Source organism: Rutidosis leptorrhynchoides, chromosome 10 (genome assembly GCF_046630445.1).
Source record: "Rutidosis leptorrhynchoides isolate AG116_Rl617_1_P2 chromosome 10, CSIRO_AGI_Rlap_v1, whole genome shotgun sequence".
Taxonomy (NCBI): domain Eukaryota; kingdom Viridiplantae; phylum Streptophyta; class Magnoliopsida; order Asterales; family Asteraceae; genus Rutidosis; species Rutidosis leptorrhynchoides.
In genome coordinates this window covers 288749807-288774996 of record NC_092342.1, presented here as the reverse complement: position 1 = coordinate 288774996, position 25190 = coordinate 288749807, and the positions used below count along the sequence as shown (strand labels likewise).

General features: G+C 33.3%; 1 protein-coding gene across 1 annotated transcript in view; it reads left to right on the top strand.

The window, feature by feature from the left end:
* The window catches only part of LOC139871953 (squalene monooxygenase SE1-like), a 44072-nt gene that overhangs the window by 14143 nt on the left and 4739 nt on the right, over positions 1-25190 (top strand). Inside the window, exons 2-6 of the mRNA XM_071859712.1 lie at positions 22794-22905; positions 23038-23212; positions 23414-23582; positions 24083-24301; positions 24381-24656. Of these exons, the coding sequence (XP_071715813.1) occupies positions 22794-22905; positions 23038-23212; positions 23414-23582; positions 24083-24301; positions 24381-24656 (951 nt within the window). The remainder of the gene's footprint in view (positions 1-22793; positions 22906-23037; positions 23213-23413; positions 23583-24082; positions 24302-24380; positions 24657-25190) is intronic.

Genomic DNA, 25190 nt, shown 5'->3' with positions numbered 1-25190 from the left:
AAACTGCGTTTGAGTTTCAACTAGCTTCGTCATCATATCTTCTAAATTCGGCTTTTTATCATCGGTTTGTTGTGGTGGTTTGTTTTGAAAATTCGGTCTTTGCTGATTGTAAGTATTATTGGATACTTGTTGATTGCTAGGACCTTGTTGGTTGTTGTATGGAATATTTCGGTTATAATTCTGGTTTTGATTGTAAATCGGTCTTGGCGGTTGATAATTATTCTGATAATTATTTCCAGGCCTTTGGTTTATGTATGAAATATTCTCTCTTTGTTCCATTGTTAATTCAATACTAAGACAATCTTTTGTCAAATGTGGTCCTCCACACTGCTCACAATTAATTCGTATTGAGTGAATATCCTTAGTCATCTTTTCCATTCGTCTCTCCACAGCATCTATCTTTGCGGAAATGGAATCTAAGTCATGGCTAGAATCGGCTCTAGCTGCTTTAGATGATCTAATGATATCTTTTTCTTGGTGCCACTCATGCGAGTGGGAAGCAGTATTATCAATAATTTTGTAAGCATCAGTTTCGGTTTTCTTCATAATAGAACCACCAGCTGCTATATCTATATCTTTCCTTGTAGTGATGTCGCATCCTTGGTAGAATATTTGTACTATTTGACAGGTGTCTAAACCATGTTGCGGACATCCTCTTAACAACTTTCCATATCTTGTCCACGCCTCATATAGAGTTTCATTTGGTTTCTGTGTGAACGTAACAATTTCTGCTTGAAGTCTTACGGCTTTAGATGCAGGAAAGAATTGTTTAAGAAATTTGTCAATTAAAACGTCCCATGTATCAATCGCCCCTTCAGGTAACGATTCCAACCAATCTTTGGCTTCTCCCTTTAAAGTCCAGGGAAATAACATGAGATATATCTGTTCATCCTCCACTTCTCGTATTTTAAATAGTGTGCAGATCCTATTAAAGGTACGTAGATGTTCATTTGGATCTTCCTTCGGCGCACCACTAAATTGGCATTGATTAGTCACCATGTGTAGAATTTGTCCTTTGATTTCATAATCTGGCGCATTAATGTCTGGATGAGTGATTGCGTGACCTTGGCCAGTGCGTTTAGCTCTCATTCGGTCTTCCATACTTAAAGGTTCCAGATTCTCCATAATTGAATTTGTGGAATCGGTATCACTAGATGATTCTGATTTAATGGTTCGTTCCTCAACAATCTCTGTTTGAATGATTTGTGGTTCCGGAGGAAAGTTTAGTGGTTCAGGATCTATGAACCGTTCCTGAATATTTTCTGGATTCTCAATTGTGAGGTCGGGTTCAAAAAATGGATTATCGGAAATTTGAACTGAAGTACTTGGTCGACTGGATGACGATTCTAAAGAAAAATCAACGGCGGTTATATTTGTTAAACGATGTCTTGATCTAGTTACAGGTGGTGAACGTACAAAAGGTGATGAACGTCTTGCTCGGTGCATTCACTGAATATCCTATTAGTTTTTAAAAGGAAAGAAAAATTATAATAAGTTATCCAATCAATAGACTTTTCTGATTTTGCCCACGTTTTGAATAGCCAAAAGATGCAGCAGAGGGGCAGGATTCATTTGGTCTCAATATAATTGAGGACTGTTTGGCTCCAATAACCCGGTCCACGTACAAATCCAACTATTACTACGAACCAGAAAATTTTGATGTCTATCAATTTAACCACTCAAAATAAATTTTCGTAATTTTTAGAAATTTAGATAAGAAGTAGAATAAAATTCTAAGTCCTAAAAACTAGAATGGCGAGAAATAAGAGAGAAAAAGATTGCGCGTCGAAAAATGTCGAAAAAGAAAAAATGGTTGAAAAATAAAAGGTGACGGAAAAATAAAAGAAACTTATCAAAACTTAAAAATACTTAACTAATTTAACCTTATTACTACAACTAACTTAAAATTATAATCGCAAATTGAAATTACTAATTGGAATGATAATTGATACATAGTAAACGGTCTAAAAATATTAAAGCTTACAGGAGAAACTAAATCCCAAATGGAAATAACTTAAAAAGAAACTAAAACTTAAAAAGGCATCGCAAAATTCTAAAGCACCTAAATCTTAATCTAAAGAAAAAGTACTTAAGGAATTCTACGGCAAAGCCTAAAAATCTAGGAGTAAAAATAACTATAGCAAAAACTAAGTTTAAAATTAAATATGAGCTAAAAATATAAATATTACGCTACAACGATTAAAAAGGGACAAAATATAAAAGTTATAAAAAGTTATAAAAATATTAGATTTTATAAAAATATTATTTTTATATTTTATAATAAAAGTATTAAGTAAATAAATAATAAAAGTAAATAAAAGTAAAAATAACTAAATAAATTAAACTTAATTATAATAATAATAATAGTATTAGGGTTTAGTTAATAATAATATAATATACCCCGTAATTAATGCGAAATTAGGGTTGGATGTGGCCCTGTCAGACCCTTCATGCGAGTCGCATGGTTTTAGTGGGGGGGTCATGCGAGTCGCATGACTGAACTGGACCAGTTCAACTGGACTGGTTTAAATGACGGGTCACGTATTATTTTATATTTAATTTCTTTTATTTTTTTGTTTTAAATTTAAATAAAATATATATATATAATTAGAATAAAAACTTAAAAATAAACTTAAAATACTTTATAATTTTGTAAAAATAAAAGAAAAACTTAAAAATATACTTAAAATACTTTTTTTTTTTTTTCGATTTTAAAAGCTTTTTTTTTTTTAATTTTTTTATATCTTTTTAATTTTTTAAACAAAAATATAAATTTTACAAAAACTAATTATAACTTAAAAATTAAAAATATGGCGTTTCGCTTCGGCGAATGTTAGTTCCCCGGCAGCGGCGCCAAAAATACTTGATGTCGAACGAGGTGTATATAAAATAGTTATTATTTTACTAGAAAAATACTATTAAATACGATACAATTTTACACAAGATATTTATTTATTTATAGAATGGATATACTTAAACCTTGCTACAACACTTATAGGCAGTGTACCTAATCGTACAGTAGTGTAGTTTTTAGTAAGTCCGGTTCGTTCCACAGGGAAATCTTTAAACAAAGCTCAACGCTATATTAGTTTAATTTTATAAAAATACAAATATATATATAAGTAATATTATTATTATAAAGGGGGGTTTTTACCGTTTAATGACCGGTTTGTCGATTTTAAAACTTTAGTCGCAGTTAAAACCTAATGTAAAATATAAAATAAATACAAGACTTTAAATTAAAGCGTAAAGTAAATAACGATAATGAAATTGCGAATAATAAAAATGCGATAAAATTAAATTGCAATAATTAAAAGTACGATAATTAAAAGTGCGATTAAATAAAATAACAATAAGTAAAAGTGCGATAATTAGAAGTGCAATTAAATATAAAATAAAGGAAATTAAATATGATATAAAAGAATTATGCTTATTTAAACTTCCGTAATCATGATGTTTGACGTGTTGATTTTAGTTTTATGCCCATGGGTTAATTGTCCTTTGTCCTGGATTATTCAATATGTCCGTCTGGTTTTTGTCCATAACAGTCCATCAGTCATAAATATAAATTGCAAGTGTCCTTGTCAAATTATTATTATACCCGAAGATAAATATTCCAACTAATTGGGGATTCGAATTGTAACAAGGTTTTAATACTTTGTTTAATGAATACACCAGGTTATCGACTGCGTGTAAACCAAGGTTTTACTACTTTGTTAACAATTACACCAATTACCCTTGAATGTAATTTCACCCCTGTTTTAATTATTCTAGTGGCTATTAATCCATTCCCGTGTCCGGTTAAATGAACGATTATTCGTACATATAAATACCCTGCCCATCGTGTCCGATCGAGTGTATATGGTAATTTATAGGGACGCCCAATTGTAAATCTTTATATTAACATTAACAAACTTTCATTTAGTTAAACAAATATAAAGCCCATTAATAACCCATAGTCTAGTTTCCACAAGTGTCGTTCTTTTGTCCAAACCCCAATTATGGTACAAAGCCCAATTACCCAATTTTAGTAATTAGCCCAACATCACGATTACTTCGTTTTAAATAAGCATAATAATAACTTAGCTACGAGACATTAATATAAAAAGGTTGAACATAACTTACAATGATTAAAAATAGCGTAGCGTTACACGGACAGAATTTCGACTTACACCCTTACAACATTCGCTAACATACCCTTATTATTAGAATTATAATTAAAATTAAAATATAAATTATAAATATAAATATATTTACGTTGAAGAGGAAGAGAAAAAGGATGATTAAACTCGTCAGAAAACTGGCTTTTTATAGGACCTGACCAGCAATCTCACACCATGCGACTCGCATGGTTTTGTGCCTCTGGCCATGCGAGTCGCATGGCCACCCTGGATTCAGCCAACTACTTTTGTTTTCTTCTTTGTCGACGTAATATAATAATAATAATATATATAATATATAATTATATATAATTATATATATATTATATTATATTCTTGTGCATAGTAGACTAGATATTTTTGGTCCGTTGCGTCGGGCGTTTCTCCTTGGCTCAGGTCCCGGTTCCGGATTTTCGGACGTCCTCGCGTATTATTTTAAATCGCGTACTTTGTGTTCCGCAACTTGTACTCTTGTCATTTTGAGACGTTCCTTATCAATATTTTGAACCTTTTTAGTTGTATCTTGTACTTTTTAGCTCTTTGGACCTTTTTGTCTTCAATTTGTCGAATCTGTCTTTTGTCTTCACCTTTTATTATTTAAACGAATATTGCTTGTAAATCGAACAATACCAACTAAAATCTTGTCTTTCTTGGGGAATAATGCTATGAAATATATGTTCGTTTTTAGCATTATCAATTGTTATATTCCATGGTTGTACACATGCATTGTAACCATGTACAAGCCATATGTAGGTTTTAATAATGTAGTTATTAGAATTGTGATTGCACACATAGCCATATTGCCCCGACCTATGTATGTTTGTTGTGATTGTTGATTACGGCAATATTATGTCATGTTGATTATTTGTATTATTAGAAAGGCCATTTTGAAGCCAAAGTTGTATTATATTTATTTTTCTTTTTCATAGTATTGTATTTAAGTTTATTTCAATTTGTAAAAGTATTAGTTTAGTTGTAATTTCAAATTTAAATAAATGTAACAAGATGAAGATTGAAGATACAATACAACATGCTTTTGGCTTAGAAGATGGCGAACAGGTCAAATTGACAACGATGGCGTTTTGTTAAGTTTTCACTTAATTCTTGAATTAAGTGGGAGCTACGATATTATCCTTAGTTTGACCTCTTGATCCCATGTCGGCTCATGGGATCAAGCATAGGATTTTTGGGCTAGGCTATGTGTGTGTGATGCATGGTTGTGTTTTATTTTTGCATTTATATATAATTGTTGATTAGAATATATATGCTAAATGTTTTTGATGAAAACATCAAATAAAACCGGTAACGAGTTTCAAGATTAAAATTGATGATTTTAAAAAGTTAAACTCTAACGAGTTTAAAGTTAAATGTTTTTTTTTTTTTGAAACTCAAATAATATATATGGGCGACATCTTTTAAAATTGTTTTAAAACGATACACAATGTGTATTTGTAACTTTTATATATAAAATAAAATAACAAACTAGACGCATAAACACGATCGACATATATAAAATTGGTTAAAATGATTTTTAACAAATAGTGTAGCGAATCTTGTGTGCATGCATTATTCGTTAACACAAACTTTTTCAAAATACCCGTCAAATTTAAGTCATGCCATCCAATGAGCTTGCAAACACTCCTCGTTATTTTTTGATTACGGTGAGACCTAATCGAATTATAGCCACGAGGTGGATTTTCAGTTACGAGTGAGACTAGGCTGAATTTCCACTGTTTTCAAATTAGACGACTTAATCGTATTCACGGTGAGACCTGAGTTCGAGGCAAGGATGGGACAAACATGCTAGTAGATAATAGTGGTTTGTTGAACTACACATATTTCTGAGTCCCATAAAGATCTAAGAGTTGCACTTGTAATGCAATTGGTAACCGCTACCTACCAATAGACTCTATAACTACTAGCTGATCAACAGATGTAGTTATGGAACCTCTATGTGGATCTTAGGCTTTTGTAAATTAATTGTTTTTAAAATATATAAAACTTGGGTAGTTAATTTATTAAAGTTTTATATCGAAAATACTAAATTGAATCTTGTTCTTATGTAGATGTCAAACAATCAAAACGTAAACCAAAACAATCTCCGTTCTTTGTTGGAGAAGGAGAAACTCAATGGTTCAAACTTTGATGATGTAGCGTGAGGGTACGAAATACTATTATTTTTACTAGGAAATACTACAAAATATGACACAAGTTTTATTAATTTACGGATGGGATATACCTAAACCTTGCTACAACACTATAGGCAGTGTACCTAATCGTAAAGTAGTGTAGTTTTTAGTAAGTCCGGTTCGTTCCACAGGGAGCTGGTGAAACTTACTATATTTTTAACTATATTTATACAAAATATATATAATTATATAAGTAGTAATATTATTATAAAAGGGGGGTTTTACCGTTTAATGACCGGTTTGTCGATTCTATATTTTAAGCGTAAAGATAAATGACGATAATTAAAGTGCGTAAAATAATGACAATAAATAAAATGACAGTAAATAAAATTGCGAGTAATAAAATGACAGTAAATAAAGATACGATGAGAAATATAATAAAAGAATTATGCTTATTTAAACTTCCGTAATCATGATGTTTGACGTGTTGATTTTAATTTATTACCATGGGTTAATTGTCCTTTGTCCTGGTTTATTTGATACATCTATCTGGTTTTTGTCCATAATAGTCCATCGGTCATAAATATAAAGTGCGAGTATCCTCGTCAAATTACCCTTATACCCGAAGTCAAATATTCCAACTGATTAAGGATTTAAACTGTGACGCAGTTATCACTTCTGTCAACAATTACACCAGTTATCACTGTATGTAATCCACCCCTGTTTTAATTAGTTTATGAATATTAATTCATCCACTTGATCAGAATGAATAATCAATTACCCAACCCAATTGATTAATTAAATGATTATAACAGATTCCATATGAACATCACTAAATAGGACAACCATAATCATTATTAATTATTAGGTTAATTAATTTGAAGATAGGTTCGACAGACTCCAATGAGTTGTCACTCAATTAGACAATACCCCCCATCTATTAATAGTCAATAGTTCAATTTCCACAAGTGTCGGTCTTTTGCCCAAACCTTAATTATGGTACAAAGCCCAATTACCCAATTTTAGTAATTAGCCCAACATCATGATTACTTCGTTTTAAATAAGCATAATAATAACTTAGCTACGAGACATTAATGTAAAAAGGTTGAACATAACTTACAATGATTAAAAATAGCGTAGCGTTACACGGACAGAATTTCGACTTACACACTCAAATGATCTCTATCATAAATCTTATTATTATCATAATTTAAACTTAAAATTAAGATTATTGTTATATCTTATTACATTAACATTATGATAGAGATATAGAATATAGATATTGATATTGATAGATAGAAAAATAAAAAAAAAAAAGATAGAAGAAAAAAAAAAGAGATCGAAACGTAAAAAGTCTCTCCCTAATTCATCGAACATATCGTTCGTTTTATAGGCAAATTAGAATTCAAATTTTCATTTACGACCCCTGAACTATGCTCAATTAACAACTTTTTATTATTTAATATTATTCTTATTATGAATTATTTAAATATTATATTTTATTCTTGTGCATAGTTGACTTTAATTTTTACACCGTTGCGTCGAGCGTTGAGAGTTGGTTCATGTCCTGGTTTCGGATTTTCGAACGTCCTTTCGTACAATTTTATATCTTGTACTTTGCGTTTTGTAACTTGTACTCTTGTCATTTTTAGACGTTCTTCATCAATAAATTGAACCTTTTGAATTGTATCTTGTACATTTGAGCTTTTTGGACGTTTTGGTCTTTCAAATCTTCGTTTTTGTCTTTAAATCTTCATTTTCGAGCGATTTGCGTCTTTCGTCTTCGCACTTATTTATTTAACTATTACAACTAAAAATAAGGAAATCACATTTAAAAACTTTACATATTGGAACGATATTGCTACTAAATATATGTTCATTTGGAACACTATCAAATATCCCCACACTTGAGCGTTGCTTGTCCTCAAGCAATACAGAACTTGAAATAAAAACATACATGAATCACTTTTTTATTCATCACATTTTGTACATCAGTGATTTTGATATAGCGGTATAAACAATGACAGTAATGATGGTTAAAGGTGGGTGTGTCATCCACAGTTGCCTCGGGTTTAGGTCAACGACACTTGCAATCAAATAGCCGATTTACTTTCGGTTTCCAAAGCAAAGTGCACATTTGAAAGGTGGTTTACAGTCCCACATGACTATTAAAATGTAGATCCTTAAGGAAATTGGATCTTTATGAAAACATTTGATCTTTTTGAAAATTTAATCTAGCTTTTACCCTAGATAAGTTTTCCGGAATAACCCTTCACCTGTGTTTGCAAAATATTTTTGTGGGTTGTGTGGGTTTCAGATTTGAAATTTTTAGCTCAACACTTGTGGTTTTGTGTTACCCACTTGCTAACCTTGTATTAGGAAAGCAACACGTCCAGTTTACTTGTCCCGTATATTACCTTTCGGCAAACTACCGTCCGGTTGTAAAGGAAAGCGATGAACAAGAAACTGTTAAGGCAATGTCCCGTGACATGCAGATGATTATGGTCTTATTAACGTGTCGGATGCTAGAACTATCCTTGGTAGGAGCGATAGTAAAGATCATCCTATAATTTTTCGGTCTGGCACAAGGTCCTGTCTCCGACCATGCTATGCAACCACCGTTCTTACGGTTGACACCCGATTTGGTTCAGGTGACCTAATGAATTCCAGGTGAATTTCTTAGGATTTTACGTTCAATGGTAATGAACGCATTGAAAATGGGTTTTCAGAAAACAAATCGGTTTGTATTTTTGATCAAAATATTTTCTCGTTCAAGCTCGAGTTTAGATATCATTGAATTCCATGAGTTTGTAATTCTCAATCTTTAAAGTCAATCTCAAGGATTGAGTAATATCAGGCTTAAAAGCTGATTTTTGATCTTTTAAGGAGATTATCCTTTCTGGGGATCTGATTCATTAGTCTTATCCAGCTAATTTGCACGGTGCCTCCCCATTGTACGAGATAAATCCTTCTCATGGTTAGGATAAATCTGACCACATGGCGACCCTGTTTGATGCTGAGGTCCGTGGATTTCCTGCTGATTTTAGTGATGACTTTTCTAGATTTTTCGTCAACCTACAGCTGGTCTGGACGACAACTTCATGACCTAAATCAAGAAGCGCGTGTCTTTTTCGGAAGACTTTACTTCCTTCAAATGATGGAATTGATTCATCGTGTAGATCCATCTCTTCTTTTCTTTCATCGGATAAAACAGTTGATTATCGTTCAAAACAAAAGTATTTTCAATTGTTTGTACAAAAATATGTGATAGATAGTTTTTAATTGAATAACTTGGTACATTCTCCCCACACTTAGTTTCTTTCTTTGCCTTTTTATTCTCCTTTATTCCATTTTAAATGAATTCAAGCGTTTTAAGTTGTTTATCAATTTATGTCCTTTTCGAGGTAACGATAATTTCGGTATTAACACCTAGTTTTCATCGTTCATAAATATGTATAAACATGATTTTGAGTTCATTTAGTTGAAAATTTTTCAAATTTTCACAAAATTTGGCAAATAAACCAAGTATAAACCTGAGAGAATTTATAACCCTTCCCCACACTTAAGATCATGCAATGCCCTCATTTGCATGAAATCAGACTATAATTTAAATTCATGAGGGTGATTAGCGTAGAAAAGTGATTAAAAATACCGAGTTTTCAAACATATTGTTATTTCACATTTGATTTTTTGCGTCTTGTCAAAATCAGTAGCTTTTGCTGAACTTCATGACAGTCTTTGAAAGTGCGCTGTTTTACCCTGTTTTGTACATAAGATAAAATACAAACATATATATATATATATATATATATATATATATATTTTTGAAGTTTGGTTTATAACCCCACTTTTCAAAAATTTATAAAGTATAATATTTTTGGCATACTTTAAATCAATAAAATTAAAAATAATGATAACAAAATTTGTCGCCCCGCCCTCGGGTAAAGTAATTTCGGTTCAATGACCTAGTCTTCAACTCACGACGAATTTTAAAAATCATATTTTCAACTTAATGAATTAAAGTAAATTTTGTTTTTAAAAACTTAAATTAAAATGCATATTAATTTCAAATAAAACCTAAAAAAAATAAAAATTTAGAATGGAGGGAGAAAACTAGTTCTTTAGTGTCTGCTAGCGGAAAAGACCAATCGGATTCCATTCTCGGAACTACACGAGAACAGAACAAATAACTTTAGACAGCATTATCTTTTTAGAACATTCGAATCTCCCCACACTTAGGTAGCCGTGGTGTCAAAATTGTGATTAACTTCATCGTTAATTTCTCTTGGTCCATAATCAACTTGCATATCCGTGACTTTTTCTTTAAGCCATTGGTCGGATTCCTGTGTAATATCCACAATTTCAACTAGTTTCTCCTTTTCTTTAGGTGATAGATTGGATACTAACCGGTTACATAACTTAAAGTTCCCCTTGGTTCTAGCATCGCGAATCCGTTTAATAAGTTTCTTCATTGAACTATTAATAACGGGATTATTTAATTTCGTATCAACAACGGGGTTCTTTGTTATCATGTCATCATTAGGTGTTACTTCATTTTCCCCACACTTAGGCGTTTCATTATTATTAAGCACTACCGTTGGAGTTGGTAAAACAACATGGTTCTTACCAATCGTTTTTATTGGTTCAACGGTTTTGGTTGGTGGAGGTTTAGATTTTCGAATCATAAAGGTGATCGATTTGTCACCACTTTTAAGTGTCATTCTTCCATTTCCTACATCAAATAACGCCCCGGTGGACGCTAAGAATGGTCGTCCTAAAATTAGAGGAATGTTTGAGTCCTCTTCTATGTCAATGACAATGAATTCGACTAGAAAGGTTAAATTACCTACTTGAATGGGTAGGTTGTCAGCAATTCCAACTGGGTGCTTAATGGTTTGATCAAAGAGTCGAACACTCATATCCGTTGGACTTAACTCACCTACCCCTAATCTCTTATATAATGAAAGAGACATAACACTCACACTTGCACCTAAATCTGCTAGTGCATCATACATGACACAATCACTAAGTAGACAAGGAACAATAAATTCACCCGGATCACCTACCCTAGGTGGAGGTTTTGGTGGAACTGTATTCACCGGGTTTATATTTACGGCTTTTGTTTCTTGCACTTTCTTATTCTTTTTCTTCTTCTTCTTTCCAGAGGTATCACAATCTTTATTACCTATCACTTGCTCATACTCAACTCCTTTTCTTGGAAACGGGATGGGTGGGTTGTATGGTGTCACCACTGGCTTTACATACTCGGGTGGTGGTGGTGTAACTTCTTCATTGTTACTCTCATCTAAAACCTTCCCATCTTCTGATGCTGGTTTTTCAGAATTCGTTGAAACCATATTAACATTCTCATTCCGAGGATTTACTTCAGTATTACTCGGTAGCTTTCCTTGTTCCCTCTCACTCATCATGCTAGCAAGAGTACCTACGTGTTTTTCTAGATTCAAAATGGAAGCTTGTTGAGTTCTTAATGACTGATCAAATCTCTCGTTCGTTTGGGTTTGAGTTTCAATAAATTGTGTTTGAGATTCAACTAGCTTGAATACCACGTCTTCCATATTTGACTTTTTCTCTTCGGTTTGTTGTTGTGGTTTATATAAGCCAGGTCTTTGTTGATTGAAAGTGTTGTTTTGAGTTGGTTGGTTATTCGGACCTTGTTGGTTATACCAGTTATTTTCGGGTCCTTTTGGATTGTAAAGAATGTTTTGATTTCGATTGAAGTTTAGCTTTGGCGGTTGATAATTATTTTGATAATTATTTCCCGGCCTTTGGTTCATATAGAAAACATTCTCTCGTTGTTCCATGGTTGGTTCAATGTGACAATCTTTCAATAAGTGTGGTCCACCGCATTGCTCACAACTGATTCGTATTGCGTGAATATCTTTATTCATCTTTTCCATTCGTCTTTCGAAAGCATCTATTTTTGCGGAAACGGAATCAAAGTCATGGCTAGAATCGGCTCTAGCCACTTTAGATGAACGAAAAATATCTTTTTCTTGATGCCACTCATGTGAGTGGGAGGCTGTGCTATCAATGATCTTGTAAGCTTCAGTTGCGGTTTTCTTCATAATGGATCCACCAGCGGTTATGTCGATGTCTTTTCGTGTGGCGATGTCTACGCCTTTATAGAAGATTTGTACTATTTGAAAAGTATCTAATCCGTGTTGAGGACATCCTCTCAACATCCTTCCGAATCTTGTCCACGCCTCATATAATGTTTCATTTGGATTTTGCGCGAACGTAACAATTTCTCCTTGAAGTCTCACGGCTTTGGATGCCGGAAAGAATCGTTTAAGAAATTTTTCAACTAAAACATCCCATGTGTCAATCGCCCCTTCAGGTAACGATTCTAACCAATCTTTGGCTTCTCCCTTTAAAGTCCAGGGAAACAACATGAGATAGATCTGCTCATCTTCCACTTCTCGGATTTTGAATAGTGTACAAATTCTTTTAAACGTACGAAGGTGTTCGTTAGGATCTTCATTCGGTGCACCACTGAATTGGCATTGGTTAGTTACCATGTGTAGAATTTGTCCTTTGATTTCATAATCTGACGCATTAACTTCTGGTTTAATAATGGCATGACCTTGGCCCGTGCGTTTAGCCCTCATTCGATCTTCCATACTTAGAGGTTCTAGATTTTCCATGATTGGAAGTGTTGTATCTGAATCACTAGAGGTTTCTGATTTAATGGTTTCTTCCTCAACAATCTCTGTTTGAATGATTGGTGGTTCCGGAGGAATAATTAATGGATCAGGGTCTCGGAATTGTCCCTGAGTATTCTCCGGATTCTCAATTGTGATATTGGTTTCAAAAACTGGATTATCGGAAATTTGAGTTTGAGTACTTGGTCGACTGGATGACGAGTCTAAAGAAAAATCAACGGCAGCTATATTTGTTAAACGATGTCTTGATCGAGTTACAGGTGGTGAACGTACAAAAGGTGGTGAACGTCTTGCTCGGTGCATTCACTGAATATCCTATTAGTTTTAAAAAGGAAAGAAAAATTATAATAAGTTATCCAACCAATAGACTTTTCTGATTTTGCCCACGTTTCGAATAGCCAAAAGATGCAGCAGAGGGGCAGGATTCGTTTGGTCTCAATATAATTGAGGACTGTTTGGCTCCAATAACCCGGTCCACGTACAAATCCAACTATTACTACGAACCAGAAAATTTTGATGTCTATCAATTTAACCACTTAAAATAAATTTTCGTAATTTTAAGAAATTTAGAGAAGAAGTAGAAAAAAAATTCTAAGTCCTAAAAACTAGAATGGCGAGAAATAAGAAAGAAATAGATTGCGCGTCGAAAAATGTCGAAAAATAAAAGGTCGAAAAATAGGCGTCGAAAAATAAAAATAAGAAAGTAGTGCGAAATACGGCGTCGTAAAATTCTAAAGCACCTAAAACTTAGTCTAAGGAATAAGCACTTAAGGGATTTTACGGCAAAGCCTAAAAATTCTAGAAGTAAAAATAACTATGGCAAAACTAAACTTAATACTAAAAGTTGCGAATATAGTCTAAAAATCTAAAGGTAATAAAACTAAAAAAAAATATTTTTTTTTTTATAGACAAAATTTTAAAAATATATATATTTTTTTTTAATAATTTTTTTTTTTTTTTTTTTTTTTTTTTTTTACGTTTTTTTTTTTTTTTTACGTTTTTTTTTTTTTTTTTTTTTTTTTTTTTTAAAAAAAAACGATTTTTTTTTTTTTTTTTTTTTTTTTTTTTTTAAAACGATTTTTTTTTTCTTTTTAAAAAAAAACGATTTTTTTTTTTTTTTTTTTTTTACACAAATTTTTTTTTTTTTTTTTTTTTTTTTTTTTTTACACAAATTTTTTTTTTTTTTTTTTTTTTTTTTTTTTTTTATTCATTTACTATTCATGAATAGTAAATGAAAATAAATTAATTAATTTACTATTCACATGAAAGCGACATGATAGCAATTATTAATTATAAGTTACATAATATACCCCTGAAGTATTTAATAAATACGACTTTTTTTTTAAATTTTACGTAAACTTTTATTCTTAAATATTTTTATATTATTATATTCTATTTCAATATTATTATATTATTATATTCTATTTCAATATTATTATATTATTATATTTTATTTCAATATTATTATAATTAAAAATATAGCGTTTTAGCGCTCCCCGGCAGCGGCGCCAAAAACTTGATGATGTAGCGTGAGGGTACGAAATACTATTATTTTTACTAGGAAATACTACAAAATATGACACAAGTTTTATTAATTTACGGATGGGATATACCTAAACCTTGCTACAACACTATAGGCAGTGTACCTAATCGTAAAGTAGTGTAGTTTTTAGTAAGTCCGGTTCGTTCCACAGGGAGCTGGTGAAACTTACTATATTTTTAACTATATTTATACAAAATATATATAATTATATAAGTAGTAATATTATTATAAAAGGGGGGTTTTACCGTTTAATGACCGGTTTGTCGATTCTATATTTTAAGCGTAAAGATAAATGACGATAATTAAAGTGCGTAAAATAATGACAATAAATAAAATGACAGTAAATAAAATTGCGAGTAATAAAATGACAGTAAATAAAGATACGATGAGAAATATAATAAAAGAATTATGCTTATTTAAACTTCCGTAATCATGATGTTTGACGTGTTGATTTTAATTTATTACCATGGGTTAATTGTCCTTTGTCCTGGTTTATTTGATACATCTATCTGGTTTTTGTCCATAATAGTCCATCGGTCATAAATATAAAGTGCGAGTATCCTCGTCAAATTACCCTTATACCCGAAGTCAAATATTCCAACTGATTAAGGATTTAAACTGTGACGCAGTTATCACTTCTGTCAACAATTACACCAGTTATCACTGTATGTAATCCACCCCTGTTTTAATTAGTTTATGAATATTAATTCATCCACTTGATCAGAATGAATAATCAATTACCCAACCCAATTGATTAATTAAATGATTATAACAGATTCCATATGAACATCACTAAATAGGACAACCATAATCATTATTAATTATTAGGTTAATTAATTTGAAGATAGGTTCGACAGACTCCAATGAGTTGTCACTCAATTAGACAATACCCCCCATCTATTAATAGTCAATAGTTCAATTTCCACAAGTGTCGGTCTTTTGCCCAAACCTTAATTATGGTACAAAGCCCAATTACCCAATTTTAGTAATTAGCCCAACATCATGATTACTTCGTTTTAAATAAGCATAATAATAACTTAGCTACGAGACATTAATGTAAAAAGGTTGAACATAACTTACAATGATTAAAAATAGCGTAGCGTTACACGGACAGAATTTCGACTTACACACTCAAATGATCTCTATCATAAATCTTATTATTATCATAATTTAAACTTAAAATTAAGATTATTGTTATATCTTATTACATTAACATTATGATAGAGATATAGAATATAGATATTGATATTGATAGATAGAAAAATAAAAAAAAAAAGATAGAAGAAAAAAAAAAGAGATCGAAACGTAAAAAGTCTCTCCCTAATTCATCGAACATATCGTTCGTTTTATAGGCAAATTAGAATTCAAATTTTCATTTACGACCCCTGAACTATGCTCAATTAACAACTTTTTATTATTTAATATTATTCTTATTATGAATTATTTAAATATTATATTTTATTCTTGTGCATAGTTGACTTGTAATTTTTACACCGTTGCGTCGAGCGTTGAGAGTTGGTTCATGTCCTGGTTTCGGATTTTCGAACGTCCTTTCGTACAATTTTATATCTTGTACTTTGCGTTTTGTAACTTGTACTCTTGTCATTTTTAGACGTTCTTCATCAATAAATTGAACCTTTTGAATTGTATCTTGTACATTTGAGCTTTTTGGACGTTTTGGTCTTTCAAATCTTCGTTTTTGTCTTTAAATCTTCATTTTCGAGCGATTTGCGTCTTTCGTCTTCGCACTTATTTATTTAACTATTACAACTAAAAATAAGGAAATCACATTTAAAAACTTTACATATTGGAACGATATTGCTACTAAATATATGTTCATTTGGAACACTATCAAACTTCCTAGACTGGCAGCGCAACTTGAGAATCGTTCTCAAATATGAAGGGAAGTTGAACAAAATTGAAGAACCCTTACCCGATGCTCCTCCTGAGACAGCTACTGCTGCTCAACAAACTGCTTATCGGAAGTTGTTCGATGAGCAAGAGAAGATAGCTTTAATCATGCTTGCTAGTATGACTCCTGACCTCCAAAAGGAAATGGAAGATCGTACAGCATATGATATGATGACTGAGCTGAAAAATATGTTTCAGAAACAAGCTAGTCAAGAGTTGTATGAAACTTATAAGCTTCTTCAAACATGCAAAATGGAGGAAGGTCAGTCAGTGAGCTCTCATGTCTTGAAAATGAAAAGCTACATTGACCGATTGGAAAAACTTGGAACTACCTTGCCGCCTAACTTGGCTGTGAACACGGTTTTGAATTCACTACCAAAATCGTATGACCAATTTGTGATGAATTACAATATGCAAGGTTGGGAGAAATCTCTGGCAGAGGTGCATTCGATGCTTAAAACTGCTGAACAGAATATTCCATCTAAGGTTTCCAATCCAGGTATCCTAATGATTAGGGATGGTAAGGTGAAGAAGAATAAGCCGAAAACTTTGGGAAAAGGAAAAGGCAAGTCAATTGCTAAGAAGAAAATTCCACCACCCCCCAAGAAAGAAAACCCAGCTAAAGACGCCGACTGTTTCCACTGTGGAAAGGTTGGCCACTGGAGGAGGAACTGTCCTTCATACCTATCTGAGTTGAGAAAAGGCAAAGCTGGCCAGACCAGCAAGTCAGGTATATTTCATATACAGTTATATACTTTTTCTAGTGATTCCTGGATTTTTGACACTGGTTGTGGTACTCACATCTGTAACAATATGCAGGGAATGAGAAGAAGTAAGAGACTGAAGAAAGACACACTAGACTTAAGAGTGGGCAATGGGGCTCGAGCTGCTATTGAAGCTATTGGAACCTATGAGCTTACTCTACCTAGTGGTCTTATTGTTTTGTTGGAGCAATGTCATTATGCTCCAAGTATTACGAGCAATGTAATTTCAGTTTCTCTTTTGAAAAATGTTGGTTTTGAACTTACATTTACGCACTTTGGTATTTCAGTTTCTAAGAATAATGTATTTTATTTTAATGCTATTCCACGTGATGGTATTTTTGAAATTGATATGCATGGTGTGATTTCAAATAATAATTCTGTATATACCTGTACTGCCAAACGATTCAAGCAAGACTTGAACAAGACCTATCTATGGCATTGTCGTCTTGGTCATATAAATAAACAACGCATTTCAAAACTCCAATCGGATGGGCTTTTGGAATCAACTGACTCTGAGTCATTTGATGTATGCAAGTCATGTTTATGTGGAAAGATGACAAAGGCTCCTTTCTCCGGTTTAGGTGAGAGAGCTGAAGATCTTTTAGGACTAATACATACTGATGTGTGTGGCCCTTTTAGAACTATGTCTAGAAATGGTGAATCATACTTCGTTACATTTACTGATGATTATAGTAGATATGGTTATGTTTACTTGCTGAAACATAAACATGAAGTTTTTGATACATTCAAAATCTTCCAAAATGAGGTAGAGAATCAACTTGGAAAGACCATTAAAGCCCTTCGCTCTGATCGGTGAGGGGAATATATGAGTCAAGAGTTTTTGGACCACCTGAAGAATCGTGGGATTGTCTCACAGTTCACTCCACCTTACACACCACAACACAATGGTGTGTCTGAACGGAGGAATCGAACTTTACTTGATATGGTTCGATCTATGATGAGTCTAACTACTCTACCAATGTCTTTTTGGGGTTATGCATTAGAGTCTGCTGCACGCATACTCAATATGGTTCCAACCAAGAAGGTAGAAAAGACACCATTTGAGTTATGGCATGGAAAGAGTCCTAAGCTGTCTTATTTGAAAGTCTGGGGTTGTGAAGCGTATGTGAAACGTGACACTTCAAACAAGTTAGAACCCAGAGGTATCAAATGTCACTTTGTGGGATACCCAAAAGAAACAATGGGTTACTACTTTTACTACCGAGCTGAAAACAAAGTGTTTACTGCTCGTTTTGCTGAATTCTTTGAAAGAGATCTTCTCTTACAAGAAGTCAGTGGGAGTAAAATAGATCTTGAAGAAATTAAAGAATCACAAAGTAACATACCTTCTGAAGGCACTAGCCAACCGCGCGTTGAAACTGAACACATTGTTGATGAGCCAGAACGTGTTGCACCTGTAATTCGTAGATCTAGTAGAACTCCTCATCGACCGGAGAAGTTGAATCTTCTGATTAATTCAGATGAACCTCATCTAGGGGATTATGATGAACCCTCTAGCTACCGTGAGGCCATATCAGATCCAGAATCTGACAAATGGCGAGATGCTATGAATGCAGAGATGCAGTCCATGAAAGATAATCAAGTATGGGACTTGATTGATCTTCCACCCAACTGTAAACCAGTGGGGTGTAAATGGGTCTTTAAGAAGAAGACAGACATGGACGGTAATGTAAACACTTTTAAGGCTCGATTGGTGGCAAAAGGTTATACTCAAACTCAAGGAATTGATTATGAGGAAACTTATTCACCAGTTGCAAGCATTAAATCAATTAGGATACTTATTGCCATAGCTGCTTTTCATGATTATGAAATATGGCAAATGGATGTCAAAACCGCTTTCCTAAATGGCGACCTAAGCGAGGACATATATATGGTTCAGCCGGAAGGGTTTGTGAATCCTAAGTATCCTACTAAAGTATGCAAGCTTCTAAAATTCATTTATGGGTTAAAGCAAGCATCCAGGAGCTGGAATCTTAAGTTTGATCAGAAAATCAAAGAATATGGTTTTTCTCAAAACCAAGATGAGCCCTGTGTTTACATTAGAGCTAGTGGGAGCAAAGTTGTCTTCTTGATCTTGTATGTTGATGACATACTACTTATTAGAAATGACATTCCAACTTTGCAAGATGTCAAATCTTGGCTTGGAAAATGTTTTGCCATGAAAGATCTTGGAGAAGCTAAGTATATTCTTGGAATCAGGATCTATAGAAATAGATATAAAAGGCTTATTGGTTTGAGTCAAAGTACATACATTGACAAAATCTTACGAAGATTTAACATGCAAAACTCCAAGCGCGGAGCATTGCCCATGCAAAAAGGCATAACCTTGAGCAAGTCTCAAAGTCCTATCTCACCTGATGAGATAAGACGAATGAAATGTGTTCCGTATGCTTCGGCTATAGGATCCATTATGTATGCCATATTATGTACTAGACCTGATGTCTCGTTAGCCTTAAGTTTGACGAGTCGTTATCAACAGAATCCAGGTGAAGAACATTGGATTGCTGTTAAGAGCATTCTTAAGTATCTGCGAAAGACTAAAGATATGTTTTTGGTTTACGGTGGTTTAGAAGAAGAGTTGAGTATTAGATGTTATACAGATGCTAGTTTCCAAACTGATCGAGATGATTCTCGATCCCAGTCAGGGTATGTCTTTGTCATGAATGGCGGGGCAGTTGATTGGAGAAGCTCAAAGCAGAGCACAGTTGCACAGTCTACAACAGAAGCAGAATACATTGCTGCATCAGAAGCTGCTCAAGAAGCTGTCTGGATTAGGAAGTTTATTGCTGAACTTGGAGTAGTTCCCAGCATTGAATCCCCTATGGAAATGTATTGTGATAATTCAAGTGCTATTATACTAGCGAAAGAATCACGTGTACGTAAAGGTAGCAGACACATTCTTCGAAAATTTGACTACATTCAAGAAGTCGTTGAGAGGAATGATATTAGTATTCTTAAGGTTCATACAGATGATAATGTGGCTGACCCGTTCACGAAGCCCATGACACACAACAAGCATGATGATCATGCTAGTAGTATTGGACTTCGTTATGCTGCTGATCTTTTTAATTTGTAATTTAATATTTGGATATTTTTGGAACATTAAGCAGTTTTATCTTAATGAATTGATATATAGTTGGTATGATCAGTTTCATTTATATCACTGTGTTCTATATTAGCATGTTTAATCCATGAATAATTGTTGATTATTCAAAATCTCCATAATCGATCATGTTATGGGAATAACATGAATTAAGATTAATGTGAAATTTTGGTTATATTCATTGATGATGAATAGTTACCTTGTTGAGACCAAAATTCATATGTATTCATTGATGATGAATACTGGAATGACCCAACCATGAGATGTCACTATATGGATCGTAGTCAGTAGTGAATCTTTTAGTGATTATGTCTTTGTGTCCTTAGACTTGAGATGCACGCCCGTCTTGATGAGTGTAGCATTGTACTTTGATATGGTTAAACGCTGTCCTGAATAAGGCTGTTATAAAGGCCATCATTGGGTATAATGTAAAGCTCGTGATAGACACGTGTATGCAATATAGGATTTGTTCCTCTAAAATGTTTGGAGTTAGATACTTTTTGAGCTCCTCGATGAATGAATAAGATATTTGTGTGGCCGCACCCAGATGTAATTAAGATGATACTTAATTAATTTGGTGATCTAATTCAGTTCTAAGATCGAGAAATAAAATCGTTAAACAAATGAGAATGACCGATGATCCATATCTCAAGTTTAACTAAAGTATCTGAAACAAAAGGACGAATGACATTTAACACTTACCATAAACAGTTTCGAGAAACTACCCTCACATGAATTTGGGGACAATGACGTGTTGCTAGACGCTTACCATTGTTTGTATAGTTACTTGGTGTTGTGCCATGCACAAGTGGGAGTCTGAAGGATTAATATGCAAGGTACAACATATAACTATATGGCCAAATTCATTTGAGCCTTCGGGGTCACACACATATACACCGAGACGTCAAATAAATATATATATGATGTATATATATTACTCAAGTAACAAAATAGTAAATCGAAATTAATTCATTTACTATTCATATGAATAGTAAATGAAACGAAATTAATTAATTTACTATTCACATGAAAGTGACATGATAGAAATTATTAATTATAAGTTTCATAAACTACCCCTGAAGTATTTGAAAAATACGACTTTATGATATTACGTAAATCAAATTCAATATCCTAAATTGGATTCTTTCAAAAAGTAAAATATTCACGGATTGATATAAGGTTCACGGGTGTTTCTAAAGTGTAATATATATTCCTTTCTTTTGCCTTCATAAGAAGATACGAGAGAATTAAAAAGAGAGTAAGTAAGAATATCATTTTGAGTTCATAATATTAATCAAAGGTTGATTAATTATTACTTGAGTTTGGACTAGCATCCATTGACGTTGTTTGAAGTGTAGTGTGGACTATCCTAAGAGACGGTCATATTTTTGATCGTAAGTTTCTCTCCGTCTCATCAATTTCTCCAAGAAAGGTATATCGTTAACTCCTCTTTTATTTTATATTCATGACAATTATTATGGTGTAACTGGATCACTGGGAAAGATTAATTGTGTGCATGTTTCATTAAATAAGTGAAAATTTAATCTTGTATAAATTTTGTTCATAAAATAATTAAAGATTATTATTTTAACTATCCGCTGCGTTAATCTGATTTGGTAAAAGTACACACGATTTTTCAACAGGAAATAATGTTAAAAATCAAAAATTAATGTGACATTGAATAAACTAAAGAATAATTTTATACTAATTATTTAATTAGTTTAATTTTAGGTTTATAGTGGTTCTACTTAGACGTGAAGTAATTAACCTGATTTCAGTAGACCATTTGCAAACTAATCTGATTTGGATACGTGATGAAGAAGAGTATTAGCGTGCCATAATATAGCAACATCTTATATTTAGCTTGTAGACTAATTAATAAGAATCTTAGAATCGTTTGTGACTCGATCTAATGGCAGAAACAACTAGAACAAGGTTCAATCGAATAACGGATCGTTTCGGGGTCGAATGAATCAAACCTAGGCAATTAACTAGATTAGATCGACTCCTAGATGTGTTCTTCGGTGGGTATTGGGTATTGGGAACGACTGGAACCAGAGAATACGGATTAGGGTAACTGGAATGTGTAACCTCACAATGGAGGCATAAAACCCGTATATATACTGTCACCAGACACAGTCGGTCTACTGTCTGTATTCAGTCGATCGACTATGTGGACTCAGTCGGTCGACTGTGTGGACATTTTAACTATTTATATAAAACGTTAACACGCATACATATAAGTTCAATAGTCACAATTACAAATTGGATCGTTATTACACGGCTGAATTTAAACATAATCGTTCTTCGAACTAGGGATTACAAATATGCACCAACATAACTAACTGTTAGCTTCTGATTTGAAAAGACCGAACTTGTAAATAACATTTTTTGTTTGGTTGATTGTTATGTTATTGTTGCAGTTGAATTTTTTAGTCAACCTGCTAAGCTAAATTCACTTGTTATGCAAATTAAACAGGATGGACGTCGAGTACAGGTGATTGAGAGGGATTTGACTGAGCCAAATCGAATTGTCGGTGAATACCTACAACCAGGCGGATATTTAAAACTTACTGAGTTGGGTCTTGAGGGTAAGAATAAGATTACTGCTCGTTTCCTAACACTTTTTGGAGTTTTGAAGTTATAATTTGGAAATGTGGACTAAAAATTTTGGACCGGATGCCAGTAACAAATGTTAAGCAACTGTCATCATATTGTTGCAGATTGTGTTGATGGAATTGAGGCTCAGCAAGTTTTTGGTTATGCGATTTATATGAATGGTAGAAGCACTAAAATCGCTTATCCTTTGGAAAAATATGATGCGAATATATCGGGAAGAAGCTTTCACAACGGGCCTTTTATTCATCGGATGAGGGAGAAAGCGGCATCTCTTCCAAAGTATTTCTTTCCCTCCTTGCATATAGCTAATATCATTCATCATTCATACATGTAAATATGTAATAGCAAATTTAGAAGTTGAAGGAACAATAAAAATACACAATTGACTATATTCGCTTCAGTTTATATCACCAAAACACATCGTTTGTCTCAAGTTGACACGTTTGCTGATCAAATTTGTTTTGTAATTATACTTGTCAGTGTAAAATTGGAACAAGGTACTGTGACTTCATTGCTCGAGAAAAACGGGACAATTCAAGGGGTGAACTACAAAACCAAAGATGGACAACTGATGACTGCACAAGCACCTCTCACCGTTGTGTGTGATGGGTGCTTTTCTAATTTACGACGCTCTCTCTGCAAATCTAAGGTATATACAAGACTTCTTTGCTTTTCTAAGACCGCCCACTTTGGGGCGTCAAAATCAATTCTGACTGTGACAAGGCAAAATTTGACACCCCTACGCGGCTACGCCTGTGTTACGGGGCGTCATGTACTCATATTTGACACAAAAGGGAGTCAATTTATTTCATGACGGGCAAATGGTAAATTTGACACCCGATTCAAATTTTGACACCTCATTTCGACCTTTTTTTATTTATTTTTCTACCCAACTTCCAATTATATTTACCACATCACTCAAAACTTTTCCATTCAAATTTGACATTCACCATAACACAACATCAAAATTTTGACACTGCCACGTCACGGTGAAAATCTTATCTCTCCTATCAAAAATACCAAATTTTCCTCCATGTCACAGTCACTGTAATAAACGGGTGGTCTAAAGAGAGAAACTCGTACTAGTTGTTACATTATTTTTTTTCCCTTTTTTGTGTTGAAATATTATTTGAATTTGTTATTTAACAGGTAGACTCACCTTCTTCCTTTGTGGGTCTGGTGTTGGAGAATGTTGATCTTCCATATGCAAACTATGGACATGTTATCATAGCAAACCCGTCTCCCATCGTGTTTTATCCAATCAGTAACACAGAGGTTCGTTGTTTGGTAGATATTCCCGGACAAAAGGTACCGTCCGTTTCAAACGGTGAAATGGCCAACTATCTCAAAACTGTTGTAGCTCCACAGGTACTCGCAGCCCCTATATCCTTTAAAGAAAAAAATACAGTATATATTTGTGACCTAACGACTCTGTATAACTTTTCAGATTCCACCCGAGTTACAAAATGCATTTGTAGCCGCAGTTGATAAAGGAAACATAAGAACAATGCCAAATCAAATTATGCCAGCTGATTCTCAACCCACTTCGGGCGCAATTCTGTTGGGAGATGCGCTTAATATGAGACACGCCTTAACTGGTGGAGGAATGACAGTCGCTTTATCAGATATCGTCGTACTACGTGACCTTCTTAGACAACTAAAAAATCTTTATGATGCACCTACACTTTGCAAACATCTTGAATGTTTCTACACACTTCGAAAGGCAAGTGTTATGTGCATTTTACTTGGGTGTTAATTTGTTTTTTCAGTCTGCAGATCTTATTCTTATTACAGATCTTATTATGTCTTATGTATGCGAGCATGTTGACACTTTACTACATACCGCTTATTTTTCTAAGACATAAGATACACGGAGAAAAATGTCCTTATGCGTGTAGAATTAGAAATACGCTTCTTAGTGTTGCAGACATGATTAAGTTTTATTTAAGAATAAAAACAAACAGTTTTCACTATCAACACCTTTAGGCTACATCTTTTCTATAGACATAGTTCACAGATCTTCAGACAAAAACATTTTAAAAAACAAACTGTTGGTTTATTTTGGCTAGTAGAAGATATGTTTATCCCACATTGGTGGGAGGAAGATGTGAGGGGTGAGTGACTTGGTTATATAAGAGGGGCTAAGTCTTCATTCCAAATTGCACCAATCAATACACTTTAAGTATTTGATTATTTCTTTCTTTCTTACCCTTGTTTGAGAGTTGTATTAGTTAAATATTTTGGAGAGTGTAGTTGG